The 16,890-nt window shown below is 40.7% G+C and overlaps 2 protein-coding genes across 2 annotated transcripts; both read right to left on the bottom strand.

Annotated features, from left to right (window-relative positions):
- Window positions 1-64: 64 nt before the first annotated feature.
- On the bottom strand, window positions 65-13,409 carry heatr3 (HEAT repeat containing 3). Its single transcript, XM_022739668.1, has 15 exons — window positions 13,028-13,409; window positions 11,487-11,659; window positions 9,357-9,444; window positions 8,827-8,927; window positions 8,321-8,430; window positions 7,041-7,181; window positions 6,537-6,829; window positions 4,483-4,573; window positions 4,129-4,283; window positions 3,754-3,836; window positions 3,067-3,203; window positions 2,671-2,759; window positions 1,947-2,090; window positions 1,677-1,853; window positions 65-1,453 (listed from the first exon to the last, which is right to left on the bottom strand). Exons 1-15 carry the CDS (start codon window positions 13,166-13,168, stop codon window positions 1,340-1,342), a joined length of 2,037 nt encoding a protein of 678 aa, XP_022595389.1. The 5' UTR covers window positions 13,169-13,409; the 3' UTR covers window positions 65-1,339.
- A 73-nt stretch (window positions 13,410-13,482) lies between these two features.
- On the bottom strand, window positions 13,483-16,335 carry cnep1r1 (CTD nuclear envelope phosphatase 1 regulatory subunit 1). The gene is made up of 6 exons (XM_022739697.1): window positions 16,184-16,335; window positions 15,495-15,566; window positions 15,142-15,215; window positions 14,207-14,316; window positions 13,953-14,007; window positions 13,483-13,858 (listed from the first exon to the last, which is right to left on the bottom strand). Exons 1-6 carry the CDS (start codon window positions 16,206-16,208, stop codon window positions 13,817-13,819), a joined length of 378 nt encoding a protein of 125 aa, XP_022595418.1. The 5' UTR covers window positions 16,209-16,335; the 3' UTR covers window positions 13,483-13,816.
- Between the last annotated feature and the right edge of the window lie 555 nt (window positions 16,336-16,890).

Genomic DNA, 16,890 nt, shown 5'->3' on the forward strand with positions numbered 1-16,890 from the left:
TTAAACTCAATAAAATAAGGAATGATTTATATTTAGCAATAGCTACATTTAGTATCAAACAAATACTTTTAGTTTTGCTACCTTTTAATTGTTCAGGACATTTGATAGGAGACATAAACATAACGGGATGTACTAGACCAATATTTGGTCATACAATCCAAAAGATGACCAACAGTTTTAAGAAATCAGGATTTATTTCAAAAAAGGCATTCATCCGTGGCCTGATGACATATTTTCCCTCAAATATCTTTGAAATTGTTTTGTTTTTATCAATTTGCAATTTTATTGATATTCTCTTTAAAAGTCATCGGAAACCCAAACAAGGAAAGCTGAGGAGTTGATAAGATAATCCACGAATCAGGTGCAAAATAGATTTACAATTTTTCAAGCCTGTTGTAGAACAGGACCGCCAGCTTTAACAACAATTCTGGATGCTGACTGATCATTATGGTTCTAGCAATGCAAAATCTTTTTTTAAACTTGCATTTAGGCAATTATCTTATAATGTTACTCAGAGAAATACTCTCAGTAGAAGGCTGGCTGGCGTGGTGACTTGCAGGCAGAAAAGCAGCTACCACTCCATGCATCAGTGTAGTGCAATTAATGCTAACACATGGGAAGTGGAGGATGCACGGAGAGGCAGAGGTAGAGAATAGGTGCTCATTTCTAAAGGCTAAAATGCCTGTCTTAATACACTGTAATCTTATTACAACCTTGGCAGTGAGCATGCCAACCTCTTCATCTTAGTAAGTTACTGAAACGAAATAGTAATCTTGTTACTGTTAAGCAAGCCGATTGCTTAAAAAAAGGATTTCATAAAGCAAAATCTCATTTTCATACAAACAGCTGTTAATTTTTGAACAGCTCTGCCTCTTACCCCTGATCCTGGAGCAGCAAAACATCACATTTTGCCCATTGAAATATGGGGCTAAAATAAGGGTACCCATGTCGAAACCTGCCGTCACCTCACCTCACCACACCTGCTCTATTCAAATGTTACTGGGGATATGAAAATACTCACATTGAATTCTGAAAAACCTTCTGTGTTGAATGTAGGGAAAACACTCTTTACACAACACGCTGTAACTAATAATTATCAGATTCCACGCTTCTTTCTTCACAACAAATAAACTTTCACATCACTAAAGTAAAATAGTAAATCATCATTTAGAGAATATAAACATTGAAATCAAGCATTAACAAATGGTTTACTACCAACATAATAAATACTTGATGGTTTCACAACCATATTCTGTCTCATGCTATGCTCCTGCTAGCATACAGTATCCAACCAAACCATACATGTTTAACTGATCGCAATGTAAAGTACTGAAAGTCCTCATTTTTTCACCATCTTCTCCAGATAACCAATGAATCTTCTCAGGTTGACTTTGATGTTGTCGAGCACACACAGCTGCTGAGGGCTGTACTTGCCTCTTCCCTCTTTACGAATCTAGCAGAAGAAGAAAACTTACTGTTATTTTACAAAGGTGGAAAAAAATCCCCAACTTATTGGAAAGATCACATGAAGGAATGTTGAGAGCAATACCAGTTACGAAGAGGTGAAGCAAGTGTGCAGTGGTGGGATTCACGGGTTAATAATCCATTTGGAAACTGTTACATGCAAGAAGAATCAGCAAGAACAGTGTTCATTAAATCAAATGAATCCCTGGTACCTTGGCCTTAAAGACAGGTTGAAGCGCCTTCAGTGCAGGTAGTAACTGAATGTTTTTAGCAGCTTCCTCCGCTTCGTCTCCATCCGCAAAAACATCAAACAAGGCATCAAGCGCTTCTCCATTTACGACCAGGTCAGCATCCCTTGTGGCAACTTGAAGTAAGGCATTTCCAATCATCTGTGGGAGCAGAGTTTCTTAGTGGAGCAACAAATATTCCAAAAGAAGAAGAAGAAAAAAAAAGAAAAAAAAAAAGAAAAAGAAAAATGATACCTGAAGGGTTTCAGCAGTGCCTTTCTCTTTGGCTAATGTGCTGCCAGTGATGCCCAGAATGGCGACGGCGTTGACCCTCACACTGACAACATCACAGCGGGTGGCCGCTTCGCTCAGACTCATCAGCTGCTGGGGGGTCATACACTGAGAAAAACCACAGATATTGAGCTGTCTGATATAAACATGATCCACAGTGTTTAATGGATTTTTTGACAGGAATTCAAAGCTATGTTTCTGAGTAGGCTCTATTTATTCAGTCAACATTGTCAACAATTATGGAAGTTAAAGAGGCACTCCACCAATTTCACGCGTGAATTTCAGTTTACCGATCATGATAAGCGCTACTAAGACTGAAAACAGTGTTCTGTGGCTCTGGAGGAGATGATGTCATTAGGGTATCTCAGTTTGGGCTTTTTGAGACATTACATTTTAAATGCAAAGCCTCCATTTCAAACTGGAGCTATGGTGTTTGTAAGACGTGGATATTTACCAAGCTAAATTATACTGTATAGGAGCCAGCATTTTTCATAGATTTGTCCGTATCAGGAACTGAAAGTCAGGATATCTCAGCCTCAGCTGCATAGATTTTAATCATGTTTTTTACAACCCCAAACTTTATGGAAGTGTAATACTAAACCTGCAGGAGTAACATTTTAAAGCTACCCAATTTTCCAAATGTTTAAAATCTCCATAGGAACAGATGAAGCTGTGGTTAATTCTGTACCTGGGGGATATTTTTGGAGGCAATCATCTGTAACAGAGACCGCATGGCACTGATGACAGCCTCGAGGAACTCCTCGTCTTTGGGTATCTCTGAAAATAAGAGGGGACATTGTGCTTACTTAGCAGATGTATTAGATGCTTCAATATTGCAACTCTGTACTGTTGTAACTGATCCTCCTAGGGATGTACACTTTCACCTGTCTCCTATGATTTAAATGTGGTTTTCACTTTTCACCTCAATTGTGGTCTTTTGCTTATATCAATGTACATTTTAACCAAAAATAAAACAAAAGAAAGGAATACTAAATGTGACATACAGAGTGTGTGTGTGCGTGTGTGTGTGTGTGTGTGTGTGCGTGCGTGCGTGCTGTATCACAAAATGACATAAATGTGAGACCTGCTGCACCAAAAACCAGGGTGGACAGGTGCTGCGCTGCTCCCTGCAGGGCTGCTGGTCCTCCCAGAGACTCTGCGTCCATGGCAGAGAGTATGCTGTGGAGGCATGTCAGAGCCCGGGATTGTACACGCTGCATCCTAAAGTAAAGATGACTGTTGTTATAGAGCAGTAGGAAATTTCAAGCAAGAATGTATCAACGAAGTCTGGTTGAAGACGTATGCTGGGATGGACAACAAAACATTTACAGACGGTTACAAATTAAAGGACAAAACTGAAAAATGGGTGGGGAAACAGGATGAGAGTGGACCAATCCATAGAGCACTAGGTGTCACTTGATGGTTTGATGAGTTTGAAAATGATGTGAATCAAATGCTGTGGCCTTTACAGTCACCAGATCAAAACCCAGTTGAATGCCTATGGGAGATTCTGGACTGATGTGTGAAGCGGCGCTCTCCACCACCATCAAAACACCAAATGAGGGAATATCTTTTGAAGAATGGCATACATCCCTCCAGTAGAGTTCAGAGACTTGTAGCATCAGTGCCAAGGAGCACTGAAGCTGATCTGGCAGCATGTGGTGGCCCAACACTTTACTAAGACACTTTATGTTGGTTTTTCCTTTAAATTGTCACCTGTCTGTAGATCATACAGTGAAGCTCAAGAGAAGATGTGAGGTGAGAGGATTACTTTTTTATCAGGCCTCTCCAGGAGGGATTCTGGTGGCAAACATCCATGGCTTCCGTTTTGGGGAACTCAGTCTTTTTGAGGACCTTGAGTCAAGAGGGAAAAAAAAGGCATTACTTTCTACCATTTAGTGTTTTGCACACAGATCTCTGTTAAGCTCTACAGGTAAGTGATTCAGTCGTTCAGTCTAGGATAGCGTTTACGTGGGATTCACTGTATATTCAGAACCACATTCCAGGTTGGCAATTACAGCTGTACAATAAGATGACAGTTCTATTAAGTTCACGTTTGTCTTAAGTTTCTGACACCGTGATGAACTCCTGCTTTATGGCTATTGACAGAGGTGAAGTGTTACTGATGGAGCAGACGGGTATTTGCCTTTTCAGAGATGCTGTGGTTGATTAAGGCCTCATGAACCTCAGCTGACAAACACAGTGGAGACATAAGATTGGACACTCCATCGCAAAGACCATCAGGACCCATGTCGCTTTCATCGCTGCTCGACTCCTCCTCCCACTCGTCATCAGAGGGATCTTAGGGGGCGCACAAACAGAGAATTGATCAAGAACAACAGAAGGCATGTCTGAGCACTCAGATGAACTCATTCTGTGTATTTCTCGTTTTAATAGCTTTTCTGATAGACAAACACATACTGGGTAGCCATGTCAAAGGAAATAATGTTGATGAAGAGTGCCTGGGGTCAGCACTGCTGTCCATGCCCACAACACTCACCGTCAGAGCAGCACATGTTGACGATGATCTCTAAAGACGTTTGCTGGGCTGTCAGCAAGGCCGTTGCCTCCCTCAGCTCCTCCTTGCCCCTCTGGACAAAAACAAGCAGCCATGTGAGTCAACATCCTACCAAAACGATGACTGTTAGCACAGTTATCACCCAGTCTGAGCTCAGCTGCCCGCCACAGTGAAGAGATTTATTCCAACAGTTGTATTCAAACATGTCCCGTTGCACTTTTGCACTATGATGCTCGTGAAAACCTGCTGCAAGGGTGTCACTTGACGGAAAAGTGAGGTTTAAATGGGGCTTATTTGTTCAGTCCCCTGTTAAAAACAATGTCTGAGTGTGTTTATATAATATCAATAATTCAAAGCTTAGATCGAGATAACCCCATTGTATAACCCCTGATATTGGAGGGTATGTTGGAACGTCACCATGAATGTCACCCGCAATCTTGGGGCTCTCGCTGTGACTGAGCTGAGAGGGACAGCTCTGTCTCGCCGAGGTCAGATCTGGGGACTGTCAGCATGGTCGAAGCCAGAAGCTGGTCCCCAGTTGAACCTTGCTGAGTGTCCCTAATCTGCTCCCCCGAATCCGACAGTTTGTCTGTCCTGTCAGTCTGCCTCGCAGTCTAGGATGACTCATACACCACCTTTTCACCTGGCATTAACATGAGCCTCCAAAATATAAAACTGTGTCGCTCGCCATGAACACAGACACGTCACATCCTAGAGTTTACAGCTCTTAAAACTGAGGGTCATTTCTTTTTACTCATATACTGTCGATCCACAAGGCCCAGGGCATTTTTATTAATGCCATTTAAGACAGTTTATGTAGTTACATAGTAATATAGTAACATATTATATGTTGACTGGTTTTTAAAGAGTCCACTGTATCCTAAGATTGGTCCTAAACTTTGACTTATGAGTCAAAACATTCTCAGTAAAAGAGGTAGCACTTCTTAGAAATTGTGTGAAAAGAAGCTATCAGTAGCTTTAATTAAGTTGAAGTGCTGAATGCAAAGTGAATACAATCTATCCAAAACACTCTCCCTCACGCAATGACTCAGCCTATAGCAAGCCTCCAAGGTGGTGCATCATGGTTGCGTCACAGCTTCACACACATCTTGTCATAATAAAGATTACCCACCATTCATTTTACAGTATAAGCTGCAATATATTGTAGCTTGCAAGAGGAAAGCATTTCATTATGTCAACAATATGAATATATAGTACTTTAGATAATAATAAAAAATCTTAGTGAGTTGAGTGAGTTCAAGGAGGAGAAATTATCCATTTCAAGTGTTACTCATCTGTGGAAGTCAAATGAGCATATGTTAATCAAATAAATGTTTATGTGTTTCCAGACAACATGGAGAGTCGGTACTAAAATGAAAAATTGGTACATATAGTTTACGTATTCAGAATCGGTTTCATCTGTAATTTATACCTGTGTGTTATATTATTCATTGTCTTTCAAACTTAAATGAGATGGTAACACTTGGGAACGTGTATGAAGGGCCTTTATTGTTAAAGCTAAATTTGAATTTTGATGCAATTAAGACCAAAATTTTTAGCGTGAATAGCTTTATACATGACTCTGGGTCTTAATCTGATAATACTGAATTTTACTGGGTTAATCCAATCAATACTGGATTTTTCAGGCTAATGCTGAGTTTTTACAAACGTTTACAAACGCTTTTGGACAAACACACATTTTTGATGAGGATACTTTAAATTTGTGTTTTTAAAGTGACTACAACATGTGATGAGCAAGATGTTTTACTGTTGAAAAATAAACCTGTCAGCTCTCACTGGTGGACAAACTGTACTGGTAACACTGTCTCTAAACTATATCAGTTCATATCAGTCAATTTATCAGTAGCACTATAATATCATGTGCAACTGACAATGAACAGGCTCTTAATCTCTCTGACAAATGTGATTTACTGTGCTCAAAGGTCAACTCGTATGGCCAGAGGGGCAACATGGCTTTCTATAAGCATAATGAGAGACAGCAACACATGAAGTACAACATGAGAGACACGGCTTACAGGCAGGAGGTCGGAGAAGTCGTTATCAACCTTCGCAACTTTTCCATTCCTCTTCTGTTTAGGTGCTTCCTCCTCCTCGTCCATCTCCTCCACAGCGAGCTCACCTGCAGCCTGGTCTTCTATGTCTTTCACAGCCGGTGCATTTCTGTGACGAACCTCTTCTGCTTGTCTGAGCTCAGGTATGAGTGTGCCTGCGTCCAGAGCCAGGCACTGTGACAAGGTGGCCACCACAGCATTGAGAGTCTGGGCCTGACGGGCAGCAGGCAGGCTGCCCTTCAGATTCCACAGTGTCCCTGAGTGACACAGTAGGCACAGTTAGGACGTAGGAAGAGATACTGATCACAGTCACACTATTTATCAATTGCCGTGTTTGCTCCTTAAATTTAACAGCAACTTCAGTGCACAGAGGACATTTTTAATGTCCCCTTCAACTTGTTTGTTGTGGCAAGTTACAGTTTTAAAACAATTTAGAACAAAAAAGACACGACAAGTAAGAAATTGTACCTGCAGCTAACGTCCTGAGGAGAGTGTGTGCCATGCCTGGCTGAGATGTCAGCAACGCGTTCTCCAGGGCGCCAAGCACAGCAGTGTTCATGCTACACAGCAGCTCCGGGTTATCCTCAGTCACAGTGTGCAAACAGTGGGCTGGGAGAACACAGAGAGGAAATATTTTCTTCACCACTGTTCTCCCAAACTTGAGAAACCAAATGAGTTAGAAGTTAGGTCTAAGGTCTTTGTTACAGTGCATGTGCAGTAAAAGCTAATTTAGGACATTTGTAATGACAATGACCAGTTCACACGTTACAAGTTCATTACTGTTACCAGCCTCAAACAATACAGAGCGGTCTGCAACATTTACGTATCATCATCATCATACGAAAAAGCGTTTCCACTAATAAACAATAATATCATATGCTATAAGTGTGATCTTTGGAAAATACAATTTAGTACAGAGAATTATTAAAAGAAAGGGAAATATTGCACTTATGGCAAGTACTTCAGTTTATTTTCTGGCATAATAAATAAATTGACCAGATGTTGAGCTGAGCCTATAGTATTATGACCTAATTAACTAGTTCATATCTCCTCTGTTTAATCCACACATAAGCTAAAATGTGAAACAACTCATTGTGGTGGGGGGGGGGGGGGGGTTATGTGCTGGACTATTTCTTGCTGTCCTCCTAGCTCTAGCTCTTTTGAGAGTATAGAGCCAAAAGTTTCCTTGAGTATCTCGGTGTTTCTTAAAAGTCAGGAAAATGAGCAGGATTGTTGATTTCCCTCGGGAAATGGCAACAAATTCTGAAAAAACAGGACTGCTATGACCTGAGGATTTTTTTTTTTTTTTTTTTTTACAATAGTAGAGATGTAACAAAACATGTCTACTTGTGAAATTATTGAAGTGACAGAGTGTAAAGAGGGCTAATGTTGGGGCCACTGGTATTCAGTTTTTATTTACTCTGAGCTAGCAGTTAAAATGTTTTAAGCACCAAAAACCATGTCTTATCACATGTGCACACAGTTGTGCACGTCTCGTCTGGTTAACCCGGCACTCAAATGAATGGTCACTCAGGTGCACAGTTGGGTGTTTGCGAGGATATAAATGTCAGTGCTGTTTGGACGCTCCGTACCAGCAGTAATGAAACTGTGTGTGTCCTGTCATGATATTTAGACAGAGAAGTGAGGGTGGTCATGAATAAATAACCTGGTCAGCTAGGATGAACACAGACCTTTATAAATGAAAATCAATCATCACAACCAATTAACAGAGTAGTAATTAGTCCTACCAGCAGATATGGCCAGTTCCTCATTGTGTGGGTGTCTTTCCAAACACTGGACGACCAGATCCAGGAGACCTGCTTTGTTGAAGACAGACAGCGCCTGGCTGCTGCTCTCACTAGCAGGACAACATAATATGAGACAGATATAAGACAAGCAATAAATATACGGTATCTTTGGGTCAATAATTATGGTCTGATGTCACTACGAGCTGCAGAAACCAAAATTCAAGAAGTGGGCTAGCTAGCCATGAAAGGCTGAAGTATATGATGCTGATATTATTATTATTATCATCAACAATTAGCTAATGGAATTTCCCCTAGGGGATAAATAAAGTATCTATCTATCTATCTATATCAGAATAGGTCCTATTCACCTACTAGCCTCATGAGCAGCTAACCGGCTGACAGCAGAGAACTGGTGAGTAGCAAGGTTGCAAGTTGCATGCTCAGTAAAACACCTGTAAACATACTGTTGTCAGCTGTGAACCAGCTTGCACAACCTCTTGGCTTACCATAGATTCCAGAGTAAGTTCACAGCCTCATTGGCTACATCCTCCACTGCGTTCTTCTGGTCTTTGATCTGCATGTCAGCGCTCTCAAAACCAGCACAGCACTGGAGAGAAAATAACACTGTGTTGCAGATGACAACAAAACAGGAATGATCTTTGTTTTCTTTTCCCATGCCACCCCTGGCATGAATTTAGTACTTGATTTTTGGCTTAAAAAATCCACAAGTCCCACAAGTATTGCAGTCATCATGTACAACACAGTGTAAGATGCTAAATTAACAAAATGAGAAAAAGTAACTGATGGCATATTTCTGTCTCAGGGCATATTTATCTCCAGGGACAAGTCAACACGCTTGAATTTGAGCCCAGGAATCCATCTGTTTAAGTCTGGGTGAAGCCATTTTTACAAATCACTAATATCTCTGTTCTGGGATGAAACCTAATTGCTGAGGATATCGTCGCTGGCTGTAACAGCTGCTGATGAGGAGGAACTGAAGTGATGCAGTGAGCTAAAAGCAGTGGCAGAGTCTCACCTCTCTAAGCAGTGCTGTCAGAGGAGTCATGACGTCGTGCTTCACCATGTCCTCACACACCTCCTGACCTCCACATGCACTCAGATTCCTGTCAGTGAGAAACAGTTGCAGACGCACACACATCAGTTAGACGGAGGAGATTCACTGACAGAGATGCTGCTTGTGTTTGTGTGTGTGGTGGTGGGGGGGGGGCGGTCCTGGAGATACACTGTGAGCAATGCTCTTATTTTGATATCCAGAACATGGAACCTGATTTACTGGAGCACAGAAGTCAGGACAGGGGTTAATGATGTACCCTGGTACCAAAACAAACGCTGACTGTGTAGAGGATTACATTGCTGAACACGATGACTGTTGTGTTGCAGCTGCTTAGAGTGTCATCTGCACTGATTAAATGTTTGTTTGATTTATTTTGGGGGGAGTTTATGATAAGTTAACAGGCCATGTACATTCAACTGTGAACTGCTTTCTACATAAATAGACATTATAAAAAGAATCAAATGTATAATTGAACAATAATCATGGGACAATAATAACAAGCCATCAAACCATGAAAACCTCACAGATCCTTCATTCTTCCAAACGAAGCCTTTTATTGTAGCATGGCGCCCCCTGTAGAAGCAACATGACAAATACTGTCATGTGCTACATACCACAATGAATGTAATATTGATTGAGGAAAAAACTGAAGAATCTCCTATGGAAAAAAAAAAAGTATTAATTGTAATAGTGTCCTCTAAGATTAGCTTTTTGTTTGGTTTTTTATTTGCTTTAATTTGTTACTGGGTTTTTATTTTGTCTCATTTTGAAGTATTGCACCATCTGTGCCAACGCTTACAAGATGTCCTCACCCAAAATCTAAGTTTTGTGTGAGCACAGGTTGTAGAAGGGACCTAAACACTCAAGGTCCATCTATACATGTAGTTTCATTTATCAAAGCTGATTTTAAAAATAGTCACACATTGTTTTCATCCATGTTTGCTAGATCACAGTCGTCTTCCTTGCCTTTGTTGCTCTTTTCACATTGCAACATTTGTTGAGCGTTACTGCAACTGATCGACTTTGAATAGCGTGAAAGTGGCGGTAGAAACGTGTAGACCCACATGCAAAACATGGCTGTATAGCACTACTAATGGGCAAAATCTCCACATGGTACCTTTAGGCAGGTTTTCCTACCTTCGCCACAAGTTAACATGCAGCGGGCCTGATCAGCCCTGCAGCTGATGATGCTGACTGGACTGAGGAGGCACTTCTGATTTCATAAATATTACATTAGGCCTTTTTCAAAGTAGACATATTGGCAAATTTCATTAACAGTGGCTCAGTTACCTCAAGTGTCACAGCGAGGACAGCGAGCTGACATGTACAACAGCAGGACCTCGGAACGGGTTCATTTGAATAGAATGCAGTTTTTATTGATGTAAAAAAATCCCACCTGGACTTTTCCTGCATTGACATGTCAAAACATCTGCCCATAATAAGCCCATTCCACAACCTCCTCATTACTTTCAAGGGTTCTAACATAGGGTACTTGTATTTACAGAGGTCAATGCACTCTGCTTCACATCTCCCACTGATGATTTTCATTTAGAGCCACAATTATTAGTCAATAAATCTATTAGTCGACCACCACAAAAAAAAAATCGGCAACTACTTTTTATGACCAACTACTCATTCAAGTAATCTTTTAAACAATTATTCTCTGGTTCCAGCTTCTACTTTTTCTGACACTTTCTGCTTTTGCTGGTTTATATAATTGTAAACTGAATGTCTTTGGGTTTCGACTTCAGACGAAACAAGAGATGTTAACAGGTCATCTTGAACTTTAACTACTTGCTGACATTTTGTAGACCACACAATTAATCGACAAAATAAATGGTAGATTCATTAATAATGATAATTTCATTTGTCTATGCTCTCCTTCACAGAATGAGAATAATTGGTCTACGGCTCTTCTGTAGGTTGGTTAAAAAATGAAGTCCCTCGCAGCAGCTGTGTGCAGCTGCCACAAACTTCTTGAAGGCTCCATTTCTTTGCCTTTGGAAACTAGGTCCAGATCAGATTAAAACGACAACAACCTGTTTGTTGGTGGGGCGGAGTCCACCCAACATCCCTTCACTACTGCCTCACCTGAGTGCTCCTGTGGCCGTCTCCCTGACAGCCAGGCTACTGTCCAGCACCATGGGCCCGAGGCGCCTCACAGCATCCCTCTGAAGGAAACCAGGGATGGTCTGGCTCTGCTGCACCACGCGGGAAATGCTGGCACATGCAAACTCCCGCACATCTGCACTCGGACTCTGCAACTGTGGAAAGATACACAAGACATGACAGTAAATACACTGATCAAAAATATAAAACACAATACATAATTTTACTCCTATTGAAATAAAAGATTAAGATTTTTTCATTTTACACCTTATTTCTCTTTGTTCACAAATGTGTTTAAATCTGTGTGAGAGAGTGCTTCTCCTTTGCCAAGATCATCCATCCACCTGACAGGTGTGTCATATCAAGATGCTGATTAAACAGCATGATTATTGCACAGGTGCCTTGGGCTGACCACAATAAAAGGCCACAATAAACTGTGCAGCACAATACCACAGATGTGTCACGTTTTCGGGGAGTGTGCTGTTACCTGTGAAATAAATGTACATTTCACCACCAGGTGTCTCCAATGCTGTTTCTGAGAATTTGGCAGTACATCCAAACAGCCTCACAACCTTAGACCACATGTAACCATGCCAACCCAGGACCTCCACATCTGGCTGCTTCACCTGCAAGATCGTCAGAGACCAGCCACCTGATATAACAGTTGGTTTGAACAGTCATAGAATTTCTGCACAAACTGCCAGAAACTGTCTCAGTGAAGCTCATCTGCATGCTCATTGCTCTCACCAGGGAGTTGACCTGACTGCAATTCATCATTGTAACTGACTTGAGTGGGCAAACGCTCAGCTTTGGTGGCGTCTGGAACTTGATGAATCCCGGTTTTCACTGTGCTGGGCAAATGGCAGATGGGGTCTATACACAACTCCTGGAAGCTGAAAACATCCCAGCTTTTGCATGACCCTCATCAAAAAGTAGCCTTTTATTGTGATCAGCCCAAAGCATACCTGTGCAATAATCATGCTGTTTAATCAGCATCTTGATATGCCACACCTGTCAGGTCAATGGATGATCTTAACAGAGGAGAAGTGCTCACTAACATGGGTTTAGACATATTTGTGAACAACCTTTAGGAGAAATAAGCGCTCTGTGTGTATAGAATAAAAATCAAACATTTAAACTCTTGAAAAATGAGAGCAATATTATAAGTGTTTATATTTTTGTTCAATGTTGTGTTTTGTTCAAACTGACAGGTTTCAGTCTCCCTGAAGCGTGCACTTAATAATAAGAGGGCATAAAATTATGTGCACATACAAGTTCATTTAGACAGAATATTGTAACGTTATCAACAATGACTAACTGTACAACAGAAGCCTCAATAAGAGTCTGATGAGTTCAGTCACACATTCAAAAGTTAATGTTCATCATTAAATTCGAGACCTACATGGTTATACCATTAAAAGGAAGCCCTCTGTGTGACGTTTCACTGGTGTTTAAATGCCAACCCACGATTCAAACGTATTAAGTCATTTCAGTGAGAAAACAGGACAAGACTGAGTTCCTACTTTCTCCAACAACTCCGCAGCTGGACAATCGTCATCGCCGTACTCATCTTCCTCAGGCTCCGCTTCCTTCACAGCGTTCACCGGTAGTCCAACCGCGTTGAACTGCGGACGTTTAAATTTAGTGGTTCTACTTTTACCCATTTCAATTTTTATTTAAGTGCAGCCGGCACTTGCAGCGTGTTCCTATGTCTTTTTTCTCCCGTTCACTAAAGCTTAGCTACTAAACCTCAAACATACAGTCCGGCTCCAGCCTGGTTGGAGGAGGCCATGTGGAAGATTGCTCCTTGCCGTAAAGTGCTTGTTACTATCAGAAAGCAGACAGGCTGTCGCAAAACCATGAAAACGGAAATGCAAACGTACAGATATACAGACGTACAAGATTTTAGCAACAAACTACAAATTAACCACAGGCACTGGCTTTACGTTATGAGAAATAGATTTTAAAAAGAGACTGCTTCACACCTGGATTATTTATTAAGTAAATAACATTAAAAATAGAAACATTTAGATAAAATACATGCTTACATCAGAAAAGAAATAAACACATCTGAACTCACACTGAAGGAGTAAAATATATCAAAGACTATGTGAGCAGATCAGCAGCTTCAATGGTGACAACAACACAGCAACACTGTTAAAAGGCCCGATCAGTTCATTTCTTATGTCTTTCAAAATATATTTCCATCGCGATGACAAATCTGACCACCCACAGGACACAAGTCACTGAGCGATCAGTGGCTATCAGCAAAGGCCAGGTATACTGTCTGAACAGCTCCAACAAGCTGGTGGTTATTGGGTGTTCGGTCGTGGTTTGAGTATAAGTTTCCCCGTCTGTGAAAAGACCAAATAAGACAAATTTTAACAACTTTATATAAATACAAGCTGGATAAAACGTCCCATTACATTACTCATAAACATTACTCACATCATCACAGGACATGTTGTATTCTGCTAAAACTGTCCGACAGCGAGCAGCGATACTGAAGTGGCAAAGGTCAAAGATGTTAACCAGTGAGCCAAAAACATGAACAGAAATGAATCAGTTATTAAAAAAAAAGTGCCCAGACATTCATTTCCTGCATGCACTGCACTTTTTGGTCAATGGCTGAGGTTGGATCTGTGATGTGTAACTCTAACAAAGAATGCTGCTTCATATTAACTGAAATAGACAAAGGATACATTGATGGCGCCACAACTCGTTTGTGTATCCCAGCAAAGAAGAGAGCTATTAAAGTGATGCAGCTGATTGTGAAGAAGGGATGATTCCACAGTGATGAAAAGAACGAGACCTACAGAACAGGAGGAACCAAGCAAAATCAATCATCAAGTCGATAACAAAACTTTCACTTTTACAAATTTTATTTACAGTGAGCTATGGAAATCAAATTTAAGTGTATAAGAACATTAAAAAATATCACTGCTTATTCAACAGAATAAAAGTATAATGTACAGTGAAAATGACACAGGAAATCAAGCCTTTTTTCAATCTTAAAGCTCAGTTTGTGAGTATTGAGAGAATTCCCCAAACTGTTCATTAATCTCAGTTATATTTTCTGAAAATAAGACCACAATGTACATTGTGTTGGTTACTAAAAGGGCACACATCACTCTGCTACTCAGCGACCTACACTGGCTACCCATGGCCACCCGAATCAGATTCAAGTCACTAATGCACAGTGACTTCTGGGTATGCACCCATCTACTTGAACTCAATCATACAGGCTTATGCTCCTTCGCGGCCACTGCATTGCTCCAAGAAATGTCGTCTGGCATTGCCATCCCTGCACACAAGGCAATTACAGTCCAGACTATGGTTCGTCTTCGGTGCCCTGATGGAGGAACAAGCTACCAAATGCTATCAGAGCAGGGCCGTCCCTCTCTATCTTAAGGAACTTCCTCTAACACCCTAGCATGCCTAACTAGCACTTACTATACACTTTCAATGCATTTCTTTACATGATCTCCTTGCACTTATTGTATAGATGTAGTATTTAGTACTTACACCAAGCAAGGTCTCCTACTGCACTGAAGCTCTAGTAAAGTCCCTCACTTGTAAGTTGTTTTGGATAACAGCTGTCTGCCAAATGAGTAGATGTAAATGTACTAATACATACCTTCTGTGTGTCTGGGTCTATTAACCAGTTCCAAGCCCCAGTAGCCGTACAAACAGACACCACTATCAGAATCACTGAAACAAGACAGGAGAATGGGACCCAGTGCAACAATATGACCATATCAGGAAAGTTCAAGTGATTAAACTGCAATTATATCTGCACCAACTGCTGCATTTACTGTATGTAGAGAGTGACAGCTTCTCGTGAAACTTTTGTTTGATAATCATCAAATGTACAGTTGAGATGAACAGAAATACATATAATATTGAAATATTATGGCAAATAAATGCACCATGTTAGCCAGCACATCTTGTCTGCCATGGTTATGACAATCACCACTAGCAGTTACTTACTTCTCCACCTGCCTGTTGCAGGTTGCAAACAGGAGACATATTCTGTCAGTCTTCTCTCAAACGCCTTCAGGTCTGAAACATAGACGAACATATTAATGCACGCTGTATTTGAACCTAGTTTAATGGCTGTATAACAACTTAATCTTTTCAGTTCTGTTCAGTGCTATCTCTCCTTATGTTAAAGTATTCATATAACTACGTTCATGTTAATCTCAGCTCTAAAGCTCCGTTTGTGTCAGCTTGTATCTAAGTGGTTATTGCAATTCTTGAATACGGATGTAAAATATCAGAAACTTTCACTTAAAGACTGATTATGTCACACTGACAGGCAAACAGTAGAATCAGTAGTAGTACTAGTAGTACTAGTAGTAGTAGTAGTAACAGTAGTATCTATAACGCTACTTCCCGGACAACACAAACTCACAAACTTAATAACTAATGCAAATATGTGTTTGCGAAAAAACTACACAGACGAAGGACTGGAAGTCTACTGTCAGTTAAGCTAGCAAACATTAGCAAACATGCTAAGTGTCGACATCAGACTAGCCATCTTGTCCAACGTAACACCAAATTTTGTAATCCCATTATAAGACGTTTGTTTTGAATCTTCAGGTGATTACCGCCGCGAGGCTAAAACAATACAGCAGATAGAAAAATGAGATGATATTAGTTGTTCTCTATTTGGTTACCTTCGGCCTGTTCCAGTGAATTCATGTCTGCTCCCAGCAGCCTGCTGGTGGCTGTGCTACTACCCCTTTCCGCTGAATGACAGGTTGTACAAACCAATCCGCATGGGCTGTGTGCTAAGGTCTAATATGATTGGATGTAAACCAAATAATCAGCGGTACTTCTGGTCTAGGTCCCGTCCCCTGCTTTTGGCCTACTACCAAACCCTGATCGGCTCCAGGGGTCTAGGTGGCGCTGTTTCTAAGGTTCCAGTCCACATATACAGAACACATAACAAAATATATACAAATATAAGACAAATAGCATAACAATCCAAAATATTTAAGAAGGAAGAGGGTAGTACTTACACAACAATTCTTTAAAAAATGCAGATAGAAATACAGTTCAAATATTCTTATTAAATAATGCAGATTTAAACCCACTTTGCATGGGCAGGGACTAGTGGGTTTGGTAGACATTTGGCTGTGCATATGGACATATTCATGGAGTAGGACAGAGTCTTGATCATTTTATTTATGTAAAATCACATGAATGACATTTCAATAAAATTTGTAATTTGGAGAGGAAGTTGGATTGTGACTGGGCAAGGATTCATTAGAGCTCTTTCACATTGACAGCGCCTCATGGTGTGTTACCAGATCATCTAAATAAATTGAATCAGTTAGAGCTAACAATAGTCATTGTGACCTGTTACCTTTTTACACCTTGG

This window comes from Seriola dumerili, unplaced genomic scaffold (genome assembly GCF_002260705.1).
Source record: "Seriola dumerili isolate Sdu_G_001 unplaced genomic scaffold, Sdu_1.0 BDQW01000003.1, whole genome shotgun sequence".
Classification (NCBI taxonomy): domain Eukaryota; kingdom Metazoa; phylum Chordata; class Actinopteri; order Carangiformes; family Carangidae; genus Seriola; species Seriola dumerili.